This window comes from Lissotriton vulgaris, chromosome 5 (assembly GCF_964263255.1).
Source record: "Lissotriton vulgaris chromosome 5, aLisVul1.2, whole genome shotgun sequence".
NCBI lineage: Eukaryota > Metazoa > Chordata > Amphibia > Caudata > Salamandridae > Lissotriton > Lissotriton vulgaris.
Window position 1 is genome coordinate 554,098,895 of NC_141693.1, and position 25,649 is coordinate 554,124,543.

The following is a 25,649-nucleotide window of genomic DNA, read 5'->3' on the forward strand; positions in this document are numbered from 1 at the left end:
CATGGCGGCAATAAATGGGGTTAAATCTTCTCTGGGGGGAAAAATTGAATCCTTGGACAATAAATTAGACACGGTCACAATCGAGGTCAACCTGATGCAGGCGGATCTCACTGAGGCGAGTGAGCAAGTCAAATCGCTTGACATGCTAGTTTGATTGCTGATATGGAATTGTTGCAACAGGAGGTGCGTGACCTCAAGATTTCCCGAGATGTTACAGACCAGAAGCTCAATGACTACGAGGGGACAGCCCAGCATAATAACATATGCATCCTTGGGATACCCGACAAATCGGAGGGCCCGGCTCCGGATTTGTTTGTTGAAGACATAGTCCTCAATCATCTCAAACCCAAGTGTCTTAGCAACTTTTTTACAATAGAACAGGCCCATTAAGTGGCAGGGATGAGGCCCAGACCTGGGGCACCCCCTGGCCCGATTGCCAGAGTGCTGAAATTCCGAGATATAGATGCGATCCTGTAGGTGGCACGAGCGGGGGACCCCTGCATTACGAAAATTCAACGCTCTCCTTCTTCCCGGACTTCACCCAAGTGGTACAGAAGCAAAGGCAAAGTTTCCTCCCTGTGAAGAAGAAACTCAGGGAGAAGGGACTAAGGTATGCCATGATGTTTCCGGCTCGGCTGCGGGTGGAAATCGAGGGGAAGGCCTTGTTCTTTGACAACCCTGAAGTGGCATCGGACTGGATAGACAGCAGACCCTCGGTCGGTTCGGAAGAGCGAGATTGCGGCGGCGGGGAGGAACGGCAGGAACAGTAATGATGGAGGCCGCAGGCACTTTTACACTGTTTGGGAGAATCGGGTGATGGGGCGGTTCTACAGCCAATTCCTTAGCTAGACCTTGTGGACTGTGAGTTTGCTGTGGACTGTCCAAGGGTTCAGGGCGATGCTTTGGGTGGTATGGGGGGCGGGGCATTGGTTACCTCCTCGTTACTACCTTTAGTTAGTTAAGTAGGTTGGGTATTGGGCGACAGGCACACTGTGAGTTGGGGATGGGCGTTAGCCATATGCAGGGGTGCAGGGAGGGGGCGGTGGGACTGGGAACAGACTGGGATGTTTGGTTTAGAGATTTCATTGTATGCAAAATCATTTGCCCTGCGATTTTTCCCATTTTTTTCCTATTTTCGCATCAGGTGACAATGTTGTTATTGTATTGTACCCATATCGGCTAAATGTCAAGCGTTAGTTGGGGATCAGGGATAAAAGTGCTAAGCTGGAATGTAAATGGCTTGGGGTATATGGTTAAGAGAGGAATGATTAATCAGTTGATTAGAAGACACATGGCTCTCCATAAAGGGGGTTATAAGTTAGTGGCACATGCTGGGTTTACCACGGGGTCCAGGGGAGTTGGCATCCTGGTTAAGCATGGGCGAATTTTGCGAATCTCGCGTTCGCGAATTTTGCGGATTTGCGAACTCTCAATTCGCAAAATCCGCGAATTCTCGCGGATTTTTTTTTTTGTGTTCGCGCGGGTTTCTGCCAGTTCGCGAGGGTTTTGTACAATTTCGCAAACGCGAACTTACCTGTCGGGTCGCAAGTTTTGCGAACTTGTTGTTTCTACGTGTCCAGCCTGTTTGGGACACTCTTCTTCATCACTGCCACTCTCTGTCACCACTGCCACTCTCTGACTACTCATGCCACCCTCTGGCCCACCCATGCCACCCTCTGTTTCATCACAGCACCCTCTGGTTGTCCAGTCAGTGTACATTATTGTGGCAAAGCAAAGCAACCTTCCCTGCCTCAAGTGACCTGAATTAATTTGGGGCTGATTAATGTGTCACAGAATATTTTTTTAGCTGGCACCTGCTTCCTTAGTGCTTCCTGATTAGTGATCTTTTGCACTTGCTTTCATTGTTGCAAAATTAGTTACAACACCTGCCCTGCCCCAACTGACAATAATGAATTAGGGGCTGATTAATGGATTTGAACTTCCAGCCTGGCTCCTGCTTGTCTCCCTTAGCTGTAATTCAGGACCTTTGTGGCATATGTGTAACTATTCTGAGGTTCAGAGCAGGGTCACATAATAGTTGCAAGTAGGCAACTGAACTCTGGAGGGGCCCCTCAGGAAGCACTACAGGAAATGGCTACTAATGATGAGCCTGAACTTTTGAACCTGGTAAGTAGTTTTAGTTTTGCTAAGATCGTATTTCTGCAATTTAGCGCTTATTCGCGGGGCGCAAAGTTGTACTGGGAAGCCGCGAACTCACGCGAACAGTGCGAGCAAAATCCGCTGCTCGCGGATTTGCGGATTTTGCGGGAGATTCGCGAATCTCGCGGATTGCGAATTTACCGAAAATCCGCAAAATCCGCGAGCGAAACGGATTTTCCGCCCATGCTTAATCCTGGTGAAGAACTCCTTTCCCCTAACCATTCAGGCTACATGGTCTGACCAGAGAGGTTGGTATGTTGGAGTATCAGGACAGTGGGAGGGGAAGACAGTTACTTTCGTGTAAATTCATGTCCCGCCCGGCCTCCAATCTGACACTTTCCGCGACTTGGGGGCTGTCTTCCTCACTTTGCCTCTGGGCCTCCTAGTGATGGGGGAGTCTTTAATGCAGTGATGGATGGGGAGACAGACAGACACCCGGCCAGAACACTGAGACCGGCGCATAGGTGGCTTCCCGACTTCCTGGAAACAACAGGGCTAGTGGATGGTTGAAGGATACATAATCCGACACAGATACACTATACACATGTGTCCGCCGTACACCACAGCATGTCCAGAATAGACTACATATTGATACCGGTGGCCCTGGCTGCCGCGTTTAGAGACACAGCACATGGGGAGGGGGATCTTCGACCACTCTCCCATTTGGCTCCGGTGGAGATTGGTCAGCCTGCAGTAGGTAGGGTGGCTCCTATTAGCGCATGGCACCTGAAAGACCCCGCTACAAAGAGAGAGGTCGCCGAGATCACGGATAGGTATTTCGAGGAAAATAGGGGAACTGTTTATTCGGCACAGACCCTGTGGGAAGCAAATAAGACTGTCGTGAGAGGGGAGGTTCTATCATTGGTGGCAGGGAATAAAAGAAGCATCAGGCAGATATGGAGAGGGTGGAGGCGGATGGGATGAGGTTGGAAGAGGTGGTATTCAGGGCAGAAACTCCAGCGGGTATACACCTCTCAAAACTGAAACAAGATGAGTATAGAGGCCTCGCTAGAGACAAGGCAATAGCTCAGAATAACGATACTCAGAGTAGAATATACGAACATAGAGATAAGGCTGTCAAATTAATAGCGTGGCTTGAGAAGGGAGAGTGGGCATCGAGGTTGGTACCGGAATTACAGGGAGCAGATTCTACCTTAGTCACGGACCCACAATTAGTGGCGGATGAATTCTCTGAATACTACAGAGGGGTATACACCTCGGTCAGAGGATATACAGAGGCAGATAACAGTGCTATGATTAGGGACATCCAGATGCCTACGCTATCAGATGAAAGTCAGGAGTACTTAGATTCCTCTCTCACGGATGATGAGGTGGCGCAGGCCATCAGAGGGGTGCACTCCGGGAAGGCTACGGGCCCAAACGGAATCAAAATAGAATTGTATAAACTGAGTACTCATAAACTCGCCCCATATATCCGGTCCATGTTTATAGAGAGTAGAGAGAGGAGTCAGCTCCCGTATGACCAGCGAGTGGCTAACATTCTGGTTATCCATAAGGCAGGTAAACCTAGGACGCTCTGTTCCTCATATAGACCAATCTCGGTGCTTAAAGTCGAGCCTTAAATCCTGGCGAAGCTGCTCGCGACCAGATTGGTCAAAGTAATCACCACCCTGATACACCCGGATCAATCAGGTTTCATGCCGCGCAGGAACACAGCCCTCAATCAGCGCAGACTACACAGGATACTGGGCAGGACCCCGACGATCCAGGAGCCGGCGGTGCTAGTGTCCTTAGATGTCACCATGGCGTTCGACAGGGTCGAGTGGTCCTACCTATTTGCAGTGTTAGGAAAGATGGGTTTTGGACCGGAGTTCGTAAGCTGGATACGTCTATTGTATACGAATCCCTTAGCCAGAGTGGTAGTAAATAATCGCAAATTCGCCGATTTTCCCCTTGGTAGGGTCACGAGACAGGGATGTCCCTTGTCCCCGTTTCTCTTTGCTCTGGCCTTAGAGCCCCTGGCGGTGTGGGTTCGTGGGACCAATTGATACCTGGCATGCGGTGGACGTTGGATTGGGAGTTTAACATTTCATTATACGCTGATGATGTCCTGCTTTACCTCACCAATCCTAGGGGATCCCTGATCTGTTTCCTGGATGTACTAGCCATAATCATAAGGTTTCCGGGTTCGCAATTAACTGGACGAAATCGGTGCTCTTCGTCCTCAGGGGCGATCCGACAGTAATCCCGGAGACATGCCCATTACAAATTGAGCAAGTAGTGTTTAAATACCTCGGTATCTATGTCACGCTTGACCCAAAGTTAAGATATGCCAATAATTTAGGCCCCCCATTGACTGTGTTTAAGAGAGATGTGGAGCGTTGGAAGGCTCTTCTGCTCTCCCTGTTGGGCAGAGCGAAGCTATTTAAGATGATGGCCCTTCTCCGATTCTTATATGCACTCCAGAACACAATGGACCCAGTACCGGCATCCTATTTCAAAGAAATAGAGGCCCTCCAGAGGAAGCTTCTCTGGGACGGTAGACCCCGAATAGCATTTCCTAAACTCACTCTCCCCTGGTACGACGGGGGGATTGGACTGCCAGATCTACAGAAATATTATTGGACTTCTCAACTGGCGGCGGTGAATCATGTCATATACGGACCCTCAGGAGATCCGGGTTATGCAATGGACCGCTGGCAGGTGCCGGGAGGTGAATTCACCAGGGCGCTCTATGCCAGACCTCGCCGGTTTCCCCTAGCTGGACCAACGGCACATGCCGTGCATGTGTGGCACGCGGCTAATAGTCATCTTAAGTGGGAGGGGAATCTTACACTGGCCACCCCCTTATGGAGTTTGGAGAAGCTGGGGAGTTTGTGGAAGTCCAAGGAATTCGACAAATTAGATCTTTTAGGGATCACACAGATCAAAGATGTGTGGGGGAGGGGTACAATACATACATTTGACTCTCTCAAGCAACAATACAGCCTTCACGATAGTGAGCACTACCGTTACCTCCAGATTAGACATGCTCTACTCACACACATTCCTAGAGACACTAAGCTTCCTGACGCTTCCCCTCTTGAGGATCGAGTGTTGGACGGGCACCTCCCAGAGAAGACCATCTCTTTCATATATAAAGAGCTCACAAATAATATGGAGGACCCGCTGGGACTTATCAGAACACAATGGAGCGCAAATGGGTTGGAAATGGACGATGAGGACTGGTGGCAAGCGGTCTCCTCTCCAAGGGTAGTAGCGATACAGATGAGGCTTAGGTTAGTGCAACTGAAAATCTTACATAGGTCATATGTAACGGGGCCTCGTATGGGTCGAGTGGAGAGTGGGCAGTGTCGGAGGGGGTGTGGAGAGCTTGGTACCTTTATGCATATTTTGTGGCACTGTGTGGAGATATAGGGCTACTGGGTGAAGATTCATGATGAGTTGCGAGACGTCCTGGGGGTGGAGATACGACCGGAGGCCCGCAGGTGCATACTAAACGTTTGGGAACCTACGGATTTGAGTGTCTACAGGAAACAATGGGTATGTATGATCGCGAAACGAAATATAGCTCAGCTATGGGGAGCCAGTCAGCCGCCCCGGGTTTCGAAATGGGTGGATGACTTGGACTGGTGCATGTTCAGGAAGAAGTCAGTCTACGTGGCCAGGGGGTGTCCTGAGAAATGGGGGAAGGTCTGGGAGGCCTGGAATAGATACCGCGGAGACATCTGTATGCCCCCAGCACGACCGATAGAGGTAGAGGCACAAGAATCCCCGTGACCCATTATTTTTATATTGTATTTATTATTCTGTTCATATGGGAAAGTAACATTGACAAGAGATAGAACTGCTAAAGTCACCTGATGTTTTTCTTTGTTATTTTGTTAATAAAAAGATTTTTTTTTTTAAACACCTGTGCATTATAGAGATAGATTAAATATGTTTTGAACAAGGGTACAAAGAGCTGAATGTGACAGCAGGGGGAAAGGGATGTGTAGAGATGAACCGTTGTTCAAAACATATAGCAATAGAAACTCCATTTTGTATTATGCTTCATATAACAGGCACATATTTTCCCTGAAGGACAGGATTATTTGGAGTAAGCGTGAAACTCTCCTATCTTTTGCATTAAATATAAAATGCAGGTTTGGGAGCACAGGCACGTAAAAGCAGCCTTAACTTAGCTATGTACCATCTGAAACCTTGAACCAAAGTATGAGCTGAGAAGAATAATTGGTTGTTTATCATATATGTTTTGTCAAGACGCTCAAGTGCAAGAAAGTGCTTTTAAGGTTGATGAAGGTGAAATGAGTTTATAATTAACCTTTGCAAATATGTAACTGTAGGAAAGTAGGATCTGCTTTTATGGTTACCCCCCACTTTATGCTTGGCGCTATGCTGTTTCTGACTAGTCTGACTGGAATTTTGCTAATCAGGATCCCAGTCTCTTTGCTTTCTCCCCTAAACTGTTATGGTAAGTACTTTGTACACCAGTGTCCAATCTGGGATGTACCTCTTATCAGTCCCTAGTATATGGTACTAAGGTACCCTGGGTATAGCAATGCCTGGGGTTCTCCATGGGCTGAAGCATGTATTATGTCACCCATGGGAGATCACTCCATTTGTAACTACAGGCCTGCCATCGCAGCCTGTGTGCACTGGTGCTAGCACCGCTTACAAAAGATATAGGTTTTAAGTGCAGTGACCCAAGATATGGGGAAACCTATAAGTCACCCATACAGCAGGCCTTTCCAATCCTGAAAGCAGGGTGCTCGGTTGTAAGTGTGTGGATGCCCCTGCATGAGCAGGACACCCCTACATCCTACGGAGTTCATTCTCCTGGGTTGTAAGTGAGACAGCCATTTAACATATAGAGGGGTACTGCGTCATTACGCGATGACCATTTTGAAACTGCCTGTAACGAACCTTATCGTGTTTGGTATCAAACATGTTGGAATCATATACTCCCACACAATTTACAGTGTGGGGGTGATTCCAAGCACTGTAAAGGCCCTCTGTTAGGCCTACAGTGCTCCCGGTACTAGTCTTCTAGACCCGGACAGCACAATATGGGTGCTGCCGACCACAGACACGATTCTGCCATCCCCCTGCTTAGCTAAGCTCGAGCAGGGGAAGGCAGAACAATAAATATCCTGTCACAGGGAGGTATGACCACCTCCCCGACAGGGTTTAGTGTATAGGGGCTGGGTAGGAGTGCTTACCAGCGCCACTGTCTGCTTGAAGGTCACATTTGGTGCATAGTCCAGTTCAAACCAACTCAAGAAGCTGGTGGCTCCCGCTCTGGCGCGAAACTGGACAAAGGACATGGGAGTATCCCCCCCCCCCTCACTGTCCAAACCCTCCACTGGGAGGGAACGCTGAATTGTCCCAACCATTTCCTTAAGATACCTAAGGGTTTACCTGAGGGTGGGTCCCTAGATTCATCATGGTAAACTATGCAATTAAGACACCACTTCAACTTTGACCGTATGTGCACTCTAGACTTTGCTGGTCTTCGCTCTGGGCATCAAGGCTGCAACCTGGAAGACTCCTACTTCTCCTGATCCCTTCACCCTGCTCGTCTACTGCAACGTCTGTGCCTGTGCTCCATACAGATAACCTTCCAAGGCCTGCGGGCATCCAAGACACATGAAGGAATCTCCCTTGAAGTGAAGGAGTCACTTCTCTGCATCTGCAAGCAACTAAGCTGACTGGTCTGCTGATCCCGGGCTCCCTTGAACTCCGAAAGGCTAAGTGACAAAGGTGGTGGTTCTTCACATCCCCCGAGACCTGCCCTGTCCTCTTGCCATGTTTGAGGCCAGTATACCTCGTCACCACGTTGACTTGCCTTTGCAAAGGCTTGTTGAGTTACTTTATCAAGATCGTTGGGCTCCAAGTAGGCCGAACCTCAAGCATCTCCAGTGACCATAATGTCTGGCCACACTGCATTGCTTGCACTGTGGGCCTGTCTCTTTGGTAAGCCGCTCGAGGCCCTCTTGCGACTCCAGTGCCTCCGACCTGCGGGTCTTGTTGAGGGTCACCTTTGAATTTTTTAGGAACCTCTGATTGCTCTGGGCCTGCCCAGGCTCCCCTGCTTGTGGTATGTCCCCTGGACCTTGCCGGTCCCGACATTGCACCTTCTTCAACTTCCTCATTGGTTGCGGTTGCCAAGGCTTATTGGTGCTACTGTTGGACACCAACCCCGTAACTTTCGAAATCCGACGTGGGACAGCTTGTGTACGTCTCCCGGTTTTATACAGCTGCAGTTTCAAGGTCAATGTCAGCTCTCCTGCAGCAGCGACATCGATGGGCATTCATCTTTCATGCCTCCTGGTCACTCCTGAGTGGCATAGACTCTGTCCCCTCTGCTTGCAGGTGCTTCACATCTTGAATCCACCTTTGGGTTTCACAGGACATTTTCACCTTCTCCAGCAGTGGCATCTTCCTGAAAACCAATATTTAACAAGGTTGGAGAGTTAAGGGATTTTATCCACTAGGGTGGATGGAAGGGTACTCCCAATCCCCTGGTAAGGTAACTATATAACAAAATGAAGGAGTATCACCAAAGATAAGGCTGGACAGCCAATATTGGTGGAATGAGACACTAGTGTAAAAGAAGAAGTCCTCCTTTGTTTTTAAGGAACCCCTCACTCACCGACCTGGTCGGTGACATGCTTCATCATCGGGGCCACCTTGACAGCCGAGTGCCGCCAAGGTGTGCTGCGACACCTGGAATACAGTGGAGCGGGTATGTGGGTGATGAATGTGAAAAAAGAAAAAAAGTCAGTGAGTTAAAAATTGTCCTGGTATGACTTATCCAAACATTATTTATTCTAAGACTACTGGACAATATTAAAAACAGTGTATGATACAATAAAGGCTTTAATAGGACCTAGTGTATCTGTGATATGTGTTGGGTCTACATGTTTCAAACCAAAATGGGAGTTACCGGTTTTTCTTCAGGACCAAAATGATGTAAAAGGAGTTGGGTGGTCAGGGTCCACTAACACCCTGCCATACCTGCAACCCTTTCAAGGGCCCAAAGATAGCAAATTCGCTATCTGGGTAAAAAATTTTGTAACACAGATGTGGTTACAAAAAAAGCAAAAACCTGTAAAGGAGAGAGGATCATAAGTCATAAAGAGGCTAATTACGTGCCTGTAACGTAGTGAAGTGACGTAGTCCGCTCTCTCTGTGATTCATTCCACATTCAGTAAATGCGAATAATCCATGGTGTGGAGTTTCAGCAGTATTTATAAATTAGAACTATTTGTTCCTATAAGAGCACACCTATCAATATGGGTGCGAGAGTGAGCACGCACATGTAATGTTATTATTTAAACCACTTTCACACAAGCTTTACTGTGCGTGACTAAACAGGGATTTCTGGTTGATTTGTGTCAAGGAATACCGACGTGATAAAGTGCCAACTTGATCCAGATCTACATATAACAAGACAAACAACACACTACACATACAATAGTCAAAAGTAAAGAACACTTACTCCTCAATGGAGAAATGTTTGCTGCACGGGGATTAAAGGGAGGTTCTACAGTTCAAAACGTATTCTGTGGAAAGGAAACACGGGAACATTAGGTGGTGGGTGGAAATTATCCAATACCATGTGATCCCCATCTCCATTGATGGACAAAAGGTTCGGAAACTGAAGCGTTTCCGTAGGGGCAGATTCCTACTTACAGGTTTTCCCTGAGAGGTCTCGGCTGTCAAGGTGGCCCCGATGATGAAGCATGTCACCGACCAGGTTGGTGAGTGAGGGGTTCCTTAAAAACAAAGGAGGACTTCTTCTTTTACACTAGTGTCTCATTCCACCAATATTGGCTGTCCAGCCTTATCTTTGGTGATACTCCTTCATTTTGTTATATATCTTCCTGAAAACCTCCATTGGGTTCGACAGGGGTTTCCAATGCCACTTCACATCTATGCACCCAGCTTCTCCCTGATGCTGGCTTCCTGGTTCCTAAGGTATCCATAGGTGGGGTGGCTCTCCAAACGCTTGTGTTCCATGGGGTTTCTTCAGGGTCCACTGGGAAGGGTCCTCGTTCTCTGAAATTGCAACGGCGACTTACACGTTGATTTGTGCGGCGAACGTGGTTGTGTTCCTACACTGCACAAGACTTCCGTAGGGCTCCTAGATACTCCCCTTGGGTAGTTCTTTGAGTCCCCAACACTTTTACATCCTCTGAGTATTGTCTTGACTCAAGTCGTGGTTCGTATACCACTATTTTAGTATATGGTTTGGTCTCCCCCTGGGGACCACTGTGTATTCTGTGCTACTTACCGGTTTCTTTTGCAATGTCTATCTTCATATAAGACACTCAATAACACATACAGATAAATACATATTTTTATAAGTACTTTGTGTGGTTCTTTTTCACTTAATCTATACCTATAAGATTATGTACTGGTAAAACAAGCTGCTTCACACTCCTTCTGGGTTAAGGACCAGATGTGCGATGCTTGCATTTTGCGACTCGCAAGTTTCGTTGCATTGCAACTCACAATTTGCAATGTACACCAGTACCTCAGACACTGTTGGCGAGTCCCAATGGGATCCCAAATTGTTCTTGCCTCATGAATATTGATGAGGCATGCAATTTGCAACCCCATTGGGAATGGCTAGCACTCACAGGGATGGTGGCATGCTGTGGTCAGCAGACCACCATGTCTGTGACTGCTTTTCAATAAAGCAGTTTAAAAAAAAAAAAAAGGCAGCCCATTTTCCTTTGAAAAAAAATTGGATGCATTTAAAAAAGAAAAATTAAACTTTTCAGTTGAATTTTTTAAGGGCAGGCAGTGGTCTCTGGGACCACTGCCTGCTCTTAAATAAAAGTGACACTCATTCACAAATGGGAAGGGGTCCTCTAGAGACCCCTTCCCGTTTGCGGACGGTTTACCACCTACTCGAAATAGGGGGTAAACTGCGAGTGTTTTGCGACTGCAAATGTGGTCGCAAAACAATGGTACATGCCATTTGGACTTGCAATTAAGAAGGGACGTGCCAAGAGCGTCCCTTCCTAATAGCTTTGGTACATACCACCACCGTTTTTTTGCGGTCGCAAAAGGGTCGAATACACATTTGCGACTGCAAAAAACTGTGGTACATCTGGTCCTTAGGCCGAAGGCTGCTCTCGACAGACAATGTTAGAAACCTCTCTATGTGAGAGTTAAGACCACTAAAATCACCATAAGGGTTGTTTGGATCAGTGCAAGGTCTCCACTTACATAAGTGTACATCATATACTGAGCCAGCCTCTCACAGTGACTGTGTACCCAAAAGTTCTCTAATTATAGTGTAGATGAGCATGGACTGGTGCAGGTCCCTCAAATATTTTTGTTATAAATTCACCCTGCTAACATGCTTATCATCTTGATTTTAATACATACATGATAGCTTTGCGTAATCTAATGAGTAGGCAACTTCAATACAATCCAATGAGTGTCAGAAAGTATCAAAAACGAGGCATAATGTAAGCAAGATGAAACATTTAAACAGAATGCACTTTGAATTTTCCGCACCAGGGGCTTAAGTAAAATAAATTTAGCTTTTTGATGCACCATGTCCACGTATTGACTGTGCTATTCTTATCAGATAAGTTGGACTTTAACATCTGAGGAGAGTCCTAATAACAGAGAACATTTATAAATGTTATTAGGAGAACCTTTGGCAAAATGATGACGCCTGGTACATTTTATGAAAATGTGGTAACTTTCCAAGAACTGCCAGGCAGATGCCCATTGGGAACCTATAGGCCCTATATACGGATAGGCTTTAGCAGATACCCATGAAAAATTGACTGATGTCCCAACATCCCTTAACTCACCTCCAGCTCTACATTTATAGGTGTGAGAGGCAATGCGTTTCTCATGCAAAGTTGACATCCTTCAGAGTCATCAGAATCATCCTCACTGAGGCTGGACTGCCGGCTGACAGGGAGGGCTTTCTGACGCATGGCAGACATTTTTTCCTGTCGGTCATTGATAACATAGCAAACTCAAGCATGGAAGGAACAACATATGGCTTCATGTACTAGGATGACACTCCCAACACACAAAGGACACTGATTTTGAGTTTCCATAAAGAAGCCCTGCTGTGGGAGGGTATTGTCCTATAAATCAAGTATAGAGCAGTGTGATGGTTTCACCAATAGGTAAATCACATAAATACAACATCAAGACATACCGATGCTTCTGTTCAGCAAATTGGGAGGAATATTGAGAAAGATCTTCTCTATCATCTCAGGCAACACGTGAACCTGGATCTCGCATTCTCCATCATATGCGGTTATAAGTGCAGGTCTAAAATATCAAACAAAGTAGATGCTATTACTTGACAATGAAATCAATGCAGAGTTGATTTTTGAGATGGAGGAAAATGCAATGTAAATGAATAGCATTTTAAGGAAAGTCCAAACAAATTTAGTTAATGTAAAATTAAAATCAAATAGTATTATCTATCAATTTCCAAATGCAACTTTGTACAAATGACCTTGACAAACTCAATTATTCTTCATAAACACAAGACAGTTGCCAAATAACTACTTAAGGGTTCACTTGCACTAATTACAATTCAAATACTCTTCACTACAAATACAAATGAGATTATTCCAAATTGATACATTTCCACGTGCTACTATAGTGCCTTAGCAGTCCCACAACACCAGAAGGGCAATTTGGCCCACTATGCTGTAGGGTAGGGGCTCATTAGCCCTGGCCCTTGTCGAACGGGGAGGGGGTGTGGTGGGACTGAGTGTCACCGAACTATCGTCTTGCAACGCTCTTTATTTTGCTTTCACCAAGCACTGATCTCTCAACATTTAAATTCATAGGACTCTAGAGAACTATTGCTATACGAACATGCACCTTGCAATAATAAACCAGAATTCAGGCATCTATAAGTTGATTCAGTTCTGGGAGAGGTTATACTCCACGTGGGACCTCACCGTACATCGGGGTAGCCCTGTAGTCAAACAGCCATCAAGGGTCCTGCACCGGCTATCGTCCTACTTGGAGGGGGTTCCCACAGCTTGGAGGTCCAAGCAGCGGGAACCCCCTCCAAGTAGGACGGTAACCTCTCCCAGAACGGGATGGAGTGATTATACGAGACACACTAGTCCAAGTAATTAGGGAGCAGCTAACTGACCTTACCTAAAGTAGTATAGGGAAATTCTCTTCTACTTCTTTTTCCAGGGGGAAACCAGTCCCGCCCTGAAGAAAGTCCAGCCCCCTTTATGGGGCAACAGCGAACTGAAACATGTTGGCAATAGGGTCTTAGGACCATAAGATCCCTACTGACCCATTTCTCTGTTTCTATTGTCCCTGACAGATCCAAGAATAAAGGGAAACTTAGATCGGTTTGTGGATTTTTAATCTTTATCCCCCTGGCCAAAAACATCTCATTAAGTGCTCGCTAAAAGATGGTCTAGCCCACCCTGACTTCTAGGCGTCAGGGTGACCGGATGATGAAGCATGACACCACTAGTGTGTGTGGGAATATAAAACAAAAGGACGTGCCTCCTTTCCTACTCAATAGTGACGTTACACTGACAGCTTCATATTGGGTTTTCCACCCAATGATAGTTCAGGGATTGTTCCAGGAAACTTGACCACTTATCAACGGTTAGGTAATCAGGGGAGAACTTTTTGGTGAAATAGTGTTATAACACAGGATGGTGCACTCCCCTCTTGAATTCCTCTCGGCCCCTCACTAAGCGAGGAAAATTTCTCGCTTAATTTGTCTATCACTGCAGGAGGGAACACCTTTTCTTTTGTGAATTGCTTACCAGCTCCAGTGAGATGTTTGCAAAACCACGGTCAGTTACCAACTGTTGATATATGTGCCATACCGATTTGTATTTAGAAGGGGATGCCACAATCACACACTCTCCTTATTGTGATTTGGTATGGATCACTAAAACCATTTTGTGAGTCGCAAAGGAGTTTCCAACTCGAAAAATGTGTAAAATACATACTTAAAAGCCATATTGCAATTGCAGGATTTGTTTTTGCAAAATGCTTTTATATATCTGGACAAGTTACAAATATTGTCCTAAATACATACCACTCATTCCATAGTAACAGACACACAATTTTACATTAACAAATTAACATGCATGTTTCACTACTCATCTATTTTTTATTTTGCTCGGTGAATGGGCGAGATGGAAAGAAAACCTTTGTGGGGGTAGTAATATGCATATTGCATTACGCTTTTCTTTCGAGTCGTGCCACTGGTCTATAGGCTCACCATGGCATTTAAATGTACCAACTCTGGAAACGGCATTGTCGGAAGGTCGCCAGTCTGTGAGGGGACATCCTATTTTTCTTTGAAAGTATGAAAGGGCACAAATATCTCTTGTTTGGTACCATTCTCTCTGTGCTTACGAGGAGATGGAGCCACAACCTCGTGCTCAACTCTAACTACCTCTGGGTATTTTTAAATGTAGAGACATTTGATTTAGTTGTTATATGTTCTTTAATGTATTTATTCTGATTGTCTATAGAGCAGATGCAAATGTATTATTCTTGTCAAGCACTTTAAAATCCTTCTGTGTTGTGAGCTCACATGAGAGAGAGAGACACACAAAGAGAGAGAGGAACATACACAAAGATACCTTTTTCAGGCATTGAGTGCCACATAAATTATGCAAAAAAAAGAAGTTGGGAACTCTGGGTAGTTCCCAAGTTTAGGTGGAGAGCAGCTCCTTTATGTAGAGCACTCTACAACACCACTGGCACTGAATCTGCTTACTTGAGTGTCTGTTTCTCTAACAGAATTCTTAGGCATAGGATTAGCACAGTGCTATCCACACCATGCTGCAAAATGACACAAGTTTTTCCCACTCCTGGCACGGTATTACATCTTTGGATTGGTAAAATCCCATACAAGCCAAATAGAATGAATAAAAGCACCATTTACTTGTTTCACTCTAGTTAGAGCTCTTCAGAGAGTTTCAGCTTTTTCCACAGTGTTTGAAGACTTTTGTCATTTTTCAACTCGACATGGATGGCACTTGCTAATCCTATGCTACAAGACTTTTCTGTAGAAATGGCAAAATACTGTGTCACTCCCTAGCTTGGTGTGGATGGCTCTGTGCTAATCCTATGCTCAAGAACTCTGAATTTGCTTACCTCAAGTGTCTGTTTCTCTAGCAGAGTGTCTGTGGTGTTGTAGGGTGCTCCATATAAAGGAACTTCTCTCCAACTAAACGTGGGGTCTTACCAGAGTTCTCTGCCTATTTTTTGCATAATTTATGCAGCACTCTAAGCCTGAAAGGGTAGTGTCTTGACAGATTATGTTCAGATGAAATAAAAGTACAGCACGTTAATGAGACTTGAGTCACTGAGCTTAGTATCAGACAGAGCTTTAATGTATCCTTGTAATGTAAAGAGCCGAACTGCGAGACAGCCTGGGTACTCTTAGAATTAAAGCTCTGAGATGTTAGGGAAGTAAAGAACAGAGCTCACCAGTCTCATTAGTCTGGTTATTATCACAAGCACATCTCTGTTAATCAGGGGTGTTTCAGGAAGAAACTGTTGGGAGTCAGACTTTACAAACACCTGACCTCGGTTAGATCCTGATAAGATGAAAAACAGAGGCATGGATGTGATGCGGTATCGACAAGAGCAGAGCACTGAGCAAACCTGAAAATTTTTAGTAGGAGAGCTCAGAGTAAGTAGGGATAACATGAGTAGAAGTGTTTTAGGTGAGTGTCGACAACAGTGAGGGAAGATCTCGGAGTAAATCTGGCTTTTTTATCATGGCAGAGGTTAGAGTGAGTGGGATCCTTAACAAGAGCAGATCTATAAATGCACCTCAGTATTATCTAGAGCACAGCAGAGCCCTGGATAACATTGGGTATTATTAAAAACAACTTTTATTTAGGTGTTATTAAGGAAAAAAGCTCCGACTAGGTTTGTCTCCTCATAAGTCTGTGTTAGGTTATGTTATGTTAACACATATTTATAAAGCGCACAGCTACTCCCTGGAGTGTCCCGGCGCTAAAACATCCAAATGTCAAATAACACAAACACAACCAAAAACAGCAACAAGTCACAGCTGAAAAATCCACATTTTAAGCCCTTTCCTAAAGGTAAGAAGGTCAGGACTCTGTCTGATCGCGAAAGGGAGACTTGCACAACCGTGAGGCAGCTGCGTGAAAAGATCTACCCCCTATCCGGGCCCGAAACACGCTAGGAGTAGTGATCAAAAGTTGAGATGAGGATCTCTGGGAGCGCTGAGGGAGATAAGGCTGAAATCTTTCCCTAAGATAAGGAGCTCCGATCTTAAGGAAGGCTTCAAAAACCAAAACCAATGCTTTAAACTGAATTCACTTCCAGACTGGAAGCCAATGAAGGGAAGACGGAAGCTGGGAGGTCTGCATTCTAAAACCTAACAGAAAAACGGCCCTGGCTGCTGAGTTATGAATCACTTGTAGTCAGCTCAAAAGATATTCAGGCAGGCCGAGATACAAGGAGTTAACATAGTCCAATCTGGACATTATCAATGCCTGAACCACTGTCTTCCTGTATGGGATAGAAAGCAATGGGAGGACATACCGCAGCATTTTCCACAACCCAAAGCATACCCCGGCAACCGAGTGTACTTGGGCCTTCATGGAAAGGGTGGAATCCATCTTGACTCCCAGATTTTTCACTGTAGAGACGGCCGACACAGGGGGGGGACATATCCAGGGGCAACCATTTATGCCAGATATCCGGTGGCTGAGGCCCAAAAATGATAATCTCGACTTCTCGGGTTGCCTTTTAAATGATTATGACTTAGCCAAGAGAAGACTTTAGAAAGACAAGTGTTAATTAAGTTGCCATCAAACTCAGCTCCCTTCTCACAGGTAAACAACAGCTGAGTGTCATCAGCGTTTGACACTATTTTGGCACCAAAACTCTCAGCGAGAGGGGCCAGGGGGGCCATGTACAAATTAAAAAGTATCGGGCTCAGAATAGAGCCATGAGGAACCCCCACATTCAGAGGGGGAACTACCACCGAGAAGGGAGGAGCCCAGATGGTTTGAGAGCGGTTAGCCAAAAAAGATGCAAACCAACTCAACACCGTGCCACCAATACCGCTATCACTGAGTTTTTCCAGTAGTCTGGTGTGGGGCACGGTGTCGAAAGCTTCAGTGAGGACCAGCAGTACCAAAACGGCACTGCCTCCTCTGTCCAATGCAGCTGTAATAGTTTCTGCAACTTCCAATAAAGCAGTCTCGGTACTAAAGTTGGCTCGAAAACCCGACTGGCTAGAGTGCAGCAATTCATTGGTCTCCACAAAGTTCGTTGGGACCTTGCTGACAAATTTTTCTAAAACTTTCGAAAAGAAAGGCAAAAGCGAGATAGGTCTATAATTTCATGCTATCTCAGGATCAGCTGAAGGTTTCTTCAATAATGGAAGGATGTTTGCATGTTTCCACCTGTTTGGCATCAGCCCCTCCCGTAGAGCCGTATTCAGAATAGTATTCACACAAGAATTAATCAAATCTGCTAGTGAAGATAAGACCTTTGCTGGGCAAGGATCCGTAGGCGAGTCAGACTTCAGAATTTTTATAAACATCATAGATTGCTCTAAGGTAATCTCAGGGAACTCCCACAGGGACGCCTTGGTGCTGGAGCGGGAAGCTAAATGGGGGACCTTAACACCCTCCCGATCCAGTGGTTGAACTTCAAAGGAATCCTGGATCAGTTTAATTTTTTAGTAGAAAAAGAGGGCCATTTGTTCCGCCCAGTCGCTTGTAGGAGCTAACGGTTGGCTTATAGAGGCAGGGGTGGTGAAGCTTTTTACAACGTTAAAAAGAGTTTTACTCTTATTAGCTGCCATATCTATTTTTGTGGACAGAAAAAGCTTCTTTGCCCCGCGTATATTCTTTTTAATAATTGTTCAATGCCTCAAAGGATTATAATTCCTCCGCCACTTTCTATCACGATGTTTACAGGCAATTTTACTGTCCCTAAGAACCTCAGAAAACCAAGGGGCTGAGATTCGAGTAGATTTGGCAGGTCTCACACAAGAGGGGGCCAATTCGGTGGCTTGTTGCTGAAGCCAGTCCTCTAGAGTCTTTACATCCTGTTCCAGGATACCGCTTAAGAGAATCGGCCGCTTTAGCAACGCCAACTGAATGGCCTCAGGTTTCATCAAGTGAAATGATCTAAAACAATGATTTGCCTTGGCAATATCTAAAGGTTGAGGCCTTATGGCAACTCTGCAGATTTTAAAATTGCTCAAATAATGATCGGACCAGGTTAGGGCTAAGGGGATTTCCACATGAATCTGATTAGAGGAAAAAACCTGATCCAGTATATGGCCTTTGTCATGCATAGCACCACATACAAACTTGTTCAAGTTAAGAATATCCAAAGAGTCACATAGTCTAATAGGATCAGGCTCCAGAGATTTATCCATGTGGATATTAAAATCACAGAAAACCGTGCAATGGCTATATTTAGCTGCAATGGGAGAAATAGAATTGCTAATCAAGTCCAGAAAATTGTTTGCCGGACCAGGAGGGCGAAAAATTACTACTCCTGCCATGGATTGCTGAGCTGAGAAAGTTAAGAGAAAGCCCAGACTTTCCGCCCCTCTATCTCCACATTCGCTAAAGGAGTGCAAGTAAAAGAGCTTCTATATATGATAGCAAGCCCACCGGCTCTCCCCTCCGGCCGGTCCTTCCTCAAGATCTGGTAGCCCTGCGGAACTGCATTGGCGATAGTGGGATTAGAAGCATCCGTTAACAAGGTTTCTGTGAGAAACAACAAGTCAGAGGATGAATCGCTTAAAAAATCATAGATTTCAAATTTGTGTTTTTTCAAGGACCGGACATCCAATAGAGAAGCCTTCCAAAATATATCTGGGACCTCTTGTCCCCTAACCGGGGCAGGCATAGCCCATTTAACTTTGTGCTCTTTTAAAGAAGGTCGAACTGATCAACTACAGTGTATGCACTTCTCAGAACCATTGTACCCTAAAATAACCGAATGGGGTCTGCACGCCGAATCCTTATTAAGCGCTACCAAGTGGTCACTATCATAGGTAATTACCTTTGATGGCTCCAAAGCGAAACTGGCAGCATGATCAGCCCCGGGCGCGCCAGCGGCGCACCTGCTGTGCGCGTCCACTGCGCGCTAGCGCAGCGACCCGTTTTGAAGGGGCCAGCATCCAACCACTAGACCGCGCCGAAGAGGAAAAATGGCGGCTAGCGGTCACGGAGCTCAAGGAGACCTGGTTCGATTCCCCTTCCCTCCACAAATACAATTCCCAGTAATTAAAATTCCCACAACAGAGAGGTAAAACTGCAAAGCAGATTGAAAAAGTAAAGTGCAGAGAGTGGCTTTTAAATGCAAATATTATAGCAGCAAGTGTTTTTAGCAGCAAAGGATGTCATGAAATGCTTGAGTTACTGTGTGAATCTGTGGGTGTCCTACGACAAGATTGAGGTTTTTATATCAATCTGCACATATATTGACACCACAATATCGACTAATGCATCATCAAGGTAAGTAAAGATGGAGTTATGAATATTAAATCAATACTGCTCTATATGTGACTACCTTGACAATATGTTGGAAGTTGATATTATGGAGTAGATATATGTGCATGTTGATATTACTGACCTCAAAATGTTGACATACAGCTGATTCTGATTCTGGGTGTTACCAATATTATAACTCTGAGTGAGTTCACTGGTATCAAGGATGGAGGTTTCAGTGATTCTTAATGGTAGAGTACCAAAACTGTTGATAAAATGAACCTGACTAATAAGAAAACAAAGCTCTGAGTAATTCTGGGCAATATCAATAGCATATCTCAGAGGGATTGTGGGTAGTTGTAAGAACATAGCTTTAACTGAGCATCTGCATTTTTAAGAGTAGAGCTAAGAGTGACTCTGGACATGATAAACAATAATGCAATTTTACAGTATCATGGCAAAACAAGAATATTAGCCACTCATACGCTCACACTGCAAAGAGTGAATTCTGTATGTTACCTAATGTAATTGAAATTAAGTCAGAATCTTAAAAGTCTTCCCTCTACGTCTTAATAGACTATACAAAATGTTTAGTGTTATGCAAAATGTCTTAATTTCATAACAATCACCAGTTAAAATGCACATTGCATTTATTAGCTTAAACTACCTTATTTCAGCATAAACTAAAGTGCAGATATTTTTTTTCACCTTACAATATTTTCAGGGCAAAATCTGCAGCTTAGTTATATATGGACATTGTGTGGAGTCAATCATTTAAGGAGCCCTGTACCAATACACAATACTGTTTATTAATTTAACATTTTTGGGTAGCAAGTACAAGACCTGAGAGAAAGAGCTATTGCCATAACATGAAAAAGATAGAAACTTAAGTTAAGAAAGCAACAACGTGGAAATTGAGAAAAACAAATATCGGGACCTATCAAGAACAATAATATTCGGTGGTAAAGAAATATAGTTATATACAATTGTACAAATGAAAAACAAATACAATGAGTCCAGCTGAAGAACATTCATTAGATTTAACTGAGATTAACATTCAGAAAAATATCTTGGTTAGAACATCAGATTATGAAAGGTAACAAGATGAATATTACTATTGGGCTTACAGTACTCCGTGGCTGTCTCCGCCCTTGGCACGGACCTACCTCCCGACACATCCAGTTCTGAGGTCGCGTCTCGGCGGCCTGACTCTGCTAGCTACGCTGCTGCATGGGCCGCAAGCATCCTAAGCAGAAGACCCTGCCCTTCGAGAAGCTAGTTGAGAAGGTCACTGAGGAGAGTTCCATCATGGCGGAGGGCGGCCAAGGTTCAGACCGTACGGAGGCCTCCTCTGCCCCTTCAGCTGCACTATTCCAGGAGATGAGAGCGGGCTTTCAGGCCTTAGACGGGCGTTTTGATGCACTTGACAAGAATGTGGAGGCATTGGGGGAAAAAATCCAAGTCCACGACAGACGCTTAGACGTGGCAAAGGCACGGATCTCTGATATTGAAGATGGCACCGCTCAATATGTTAAAAGACTGGAAAGGGTGAAGCGTATACTGAAAGAGGTGGCTATCAAAAACGAGGACCTCGAGGAGTGCAGTCGACGCAACAACATCCCCATTCTGGGGGTGCCAGAGTCCACCGCCACTGGCCGACTTGACCTCTTCGTCGAGACCCTATTATCAGATATATTTGGGAAGGAGTCCTTTACCCCCGGCTTTGTGGTAGAGCGCCCATCATACCTTGGGGCCCCGTCCCAACCCAGGCTGCCCTCCATGCCCTCTCATTGCACGTATTATGAACTTCCGATGTCAAGACACTGCTCTACGCCTCGCTAGGGACGCTGGTATACTACATGGCAGGGTTCCAAACTTGCTCTATATCCAGACTTCACCATCATGGTGCAGGAGGCCCGCCGCAAATATAATGGGGTGAAGGCCACCTTCCGAAACTTGGGACTAAAGTACGGCATGCTGTATCCTGCCAGGCTGAGGGTGGAGGTTAGTGGCCGGGCACGCATCTTCTTCAATCCTAACGACGTGCAGGACTTTTGTTGCACCTTTAAACAAGCCATAATCAAGCGACTGCTGGTGGGAGCGGGCCCTCTTATCCGCATAGTGGATCAGACAAGAGCATGGAACTCTTCTCTGGCTCCGGAGTTGGTTGACACTGCTGTGCTGTTTTTTCTTTGCTTTAGCTAAACTGTAAGGGGATTTCACTACTGTTAGATTTGGGGGTCTATAGTTGGCAGAGGTAGGTACCTTTGACCAAATAGGGACCCTTGCGTCTAGTCAGGGTAAGGGAGTACACTCCTAAAATAACCCCTGCTCACCTCCTTGGTAGCTTGGCACGCGCAGACAGGCTTATCTTAGAGGCATTGTGTAAAGCATTTGTGAGCACATACAGTAACCCAGTGACAACACTACAGATGTTCACCACACAAGTTGTAGTATAAAAATAAGTATTTTTATATAACTTAACACAAGACCGCAAACAACAAAAATCCAAAATACTGTACTTTAAAAAAGGTAGAAATAGCTTAGTTCTCTTTAGATGTAAAATGCGACACTTTAAGTTCAATGTACCTTTGGATGCGTAATGCTATACAACGAAAGTGTTGCAGGGAAGGTAATGCGTCGGTTCCTTACACGCAAGAACGGTGATGCGTCAGGTTCCTAGTGCTGCGTAGGGGATGCGTCGGTTCTTCTCCACGTGGAGAGGTCATGCGTCGGTTTCTTACTGCGCTTCCGTGGCGATACAACCAGCAGCACCGTGATGCGATGAAGATCCGGTGCAATGAAACAAAAATGGTGTCTTCTCCTTGATGCGACACGATGCGTGCACGCCCTACAGCCGTGCGGTGACTCAACGATTCTTCTGAGCCGCGTCAGGCCCTGCGACATGCTTCTCTGGTGATGCGAAGGCGTCTGATGCGACGGCGACACTCTTCTCCGGTGATGCAAGACACTTCTGCGATGCGGCGACACCCTTCTGCAGTGATGCGACAAGAGCGGCTGCGACACGCTTCTCCAATGATGCAACAGCAACACTCTTCTCTGGTGATGCGAGGCACTTCTGCGAAGCGGCAGCGGCGACACCCTTCTCCAGTGAGGCGACACGCTTCTTCTTCGGGAGTCGCACTTCCAGCTCCTTGCGACACACAGTCCCTTAGAAGGCACAATACAACAGCAACAAGTTATGTAGATGGCCTAAGAGAAGTCATGAATCTTCATGGTGCCCATAAAATTAGTTGGATTAGAAATATAAAGAAGCTCCTTCTTGTGACGGGCTTGCCAACTGATTGGGAGCCTGGGGTATCGCTATCCAAGGTTGACACCAAGCGAGCCTATTGGTCATGCGTTGATGATCGAGATCAGAGGGACCCAAACCTAGGTAGGCTGACTGAGGAGTTTCGACAGCATAAATTAAAGCCTCGTCTGGAGACCTACCTAGATTTTATTAAGAAACCAAGAGACAGATCTCATTTCATCCAGTTTATGTTGGGAACACTCCCCCTTCGTGATTATACCAGTAAGTGGAAGCCCCCGCACCAAACCTCTTCATACTGCCCTTTCTGTGAAGATGTCATTGAAAATATCCCTCATGTGTTTTTTGTATGCCCAGTCTACGCTAAACCTAGACAGAAATGGCTTAAACCTGTGTGTCTGTTGCTTGGAACCAGGGACCACTCCACTGCACTCAGAATACTTAAGGCTGATGCTAGCACAACCTTAGTGTGTGGGGTGGCCAAATTTCTTAGTTGGGCCTGGTTGATTATGCTGAAGGCTATCTAATGACCAAAGTTTTAGCTGAATTTTTTTATATTTATAAATCTACACAAAGCTGCTAAAGTTTAATCTACTTTTGAATTATTTATTGTAACATAAATGATTTTTATTATAATTTTTTTAAAATGTATTGCAAATGAATTGTGATTTTATATCTTTTATGTGCTTTTATGATATCTTGTATATCGAAATAAAGCTTTGATGATGATGATGATGACAATACAACAGCAGGCACTTCCAAAGAACTCTTGGGGAGCTGGTTGGTGAAGTATGTTGTCCCTGAGACTTCAGCAGGAGGCAAGCTCTATCTCAAGACCTTGGAGGTCCTTTAAAAGTTGATGTGAAAGTAGCACAAAGTCCTTTCTCCTTTCTTTGGCAGTCAGGAAACCACTGCAGGCCAATCCCCCAAACAGCATTAAGCTTAGGGATAGTCTCCTCCTCAGTTTCTCTGGTTCCTCTCCTCAGCAAAGGTTCTTCTTGTTTCCCAAAAGTGATCAAAAGTTCTGGGGTTTGGGTCCCCTTTTTTACACTCATTTTCCCTTTGTTCTCTGAAGGCAGAGAGGCCTTTGCATAGTCCAATCCAGTTCTGGTCAGTCCTGGAGCACTTTGTTGACAAGACTCCTTCTTTCCTTTCACAGTGTAGGCCAGGGACATCAGACACACCACAGGAGGTGGAGCCAGCATTGTGGAGGGAAGGCACAGCCCTATTGAGGTCCCAGGTGCAACTCCTCCCTTCCATCTACATGCAGATCTCTCTATTCAGCCCCGTGCTGACTCATCCTGTCTCCTGGAATCCCCCAGCCCCTGTCACTCAAACTCCAGATAAGGAATACACAACCTAGGAAAGGCAGGCTTGGATGGTTAGGCAAGAAAATACCTACTTTCTAAAAGTGGTATTTTCAAACACAGAATGTTAAAACCAACTTCACTAAAAGATGTATTTTAAAATTATGAGTTCAGGCCTTCCAAACTCGAATTTCTACCTAGTTGCCTGAGTCAGTTAGGATTATAAGATATAATAATCAAACTGTCCATTCTGGCATAAGGGGAACAGGTAGCCTAGCAATAGTGAAACACAAAAGTGGCTGTAATTAACTATTAGGACATGCCACACACACCAGGGCATGTCCTACCTTTTACCTACAATGCACCCTGCCCTTGGGCCTACCATAGTGGTGACTAATATGCAGAAAAGGGAAGGTTTAGGGACTGGCAAGTGGGTGCACTTGCCAAGTCAGCATGGCAGTACCAGACTGCACACAGGCTCTGCTATGGCAGACCTGAGACACACTTTTACAGGCTGCTTCTGTGGGTGGCACAGCCAGTGCTGCAAGCCCACCAGCAGCATTTGGTTTACAAGCCGTGGGCACACTCAGTGCACTGTACTATGATCTGACAAGTAAACCAAACCAGCCTATCATGGAGTCAATAATCCATACATCAATTTACCAAGGGGAGCACTTGCACTGTGGCACTGAATGGCAGTGGCAAAGAGCCCAAAGCATCTATAACCAGCAAAAACACATGAGGCAACAGCTAAAAATGGAAGGGAGACCTACGCCAACAGTGCACGGTCTAACAACTACACATCAGTTTAATGTGTTGCATAAAGTTGGTCGACTGGTTGGGCGTTGCCACCCCTCTTGGTGTACACCTTGGGCTTGTTTATGGCTTTCCTAATGTACTGTTTCAAGGTTATTTTGTTCCACTGTAAAGTCACTTGGTACTATATCTCTTGTTCTCAACTATGGGTTCCTTCACAAAAGGAGCTAAGAGGGAAATAAAGGAGGCTGCCCTCCACTCACAACTCTTTCTTCAACAAAGCCTGCTTAGGTCTCGGGATAAACATCATGAGCATAGCCCAAAACTGTTCATGGTTATACTACTTAGGTACTAGATCAACAATGCTGTACACACTGGGTGCTCCTATCCCTATGTAAAATTCTCACAAGAGTCTATCTCCCCCAGGAATTAAATTGAGTGTGTTTCTAACTCTCCACAATTTCTTACATCCACCAACAAAAAATGAGTGAAAGGTGTGCAGGCACCTCACGGAAACACCAACCAGAGAGCTACTGATAGGTTCTCATCTGTATGCTCCGCTTATCATCATTGAAAGCCTCCACATCATAAAAAATATGTGAAAAGATGTGCACAACTAAATTTAAATGAAAGTGTGAAAAACGGGTAAAATACACACCCAGAAATGTATTTGTGTGCCTATCAACCCTGACCCCCTAC

At 45.3% G+C, this 25,649-nt stretch overlaps 1 protein-coding gene across 1 annotated transcript in view; it reads right to left on the minus strand.

The window, feature by feature from the left end:
- SHLD2 (shieldin complex subunit 2) overlaps positions 1-25,649 on the minus strand; it is a 1,133,281-nt gene that overhangs the window by 36,571 nt on the left and 1,071,061 nt on the right. Inside the window, exon 8 of the mRNA XM_086922015.1 lies at positions 12,323-12,438. Coding sequence (XP_086778141.1) covers positions 12,323-12,438 — 116 coding nt within the window. The remainder of the gene's footprint in view (positions 1-12,322; positions 12,439-25,649) is intronic.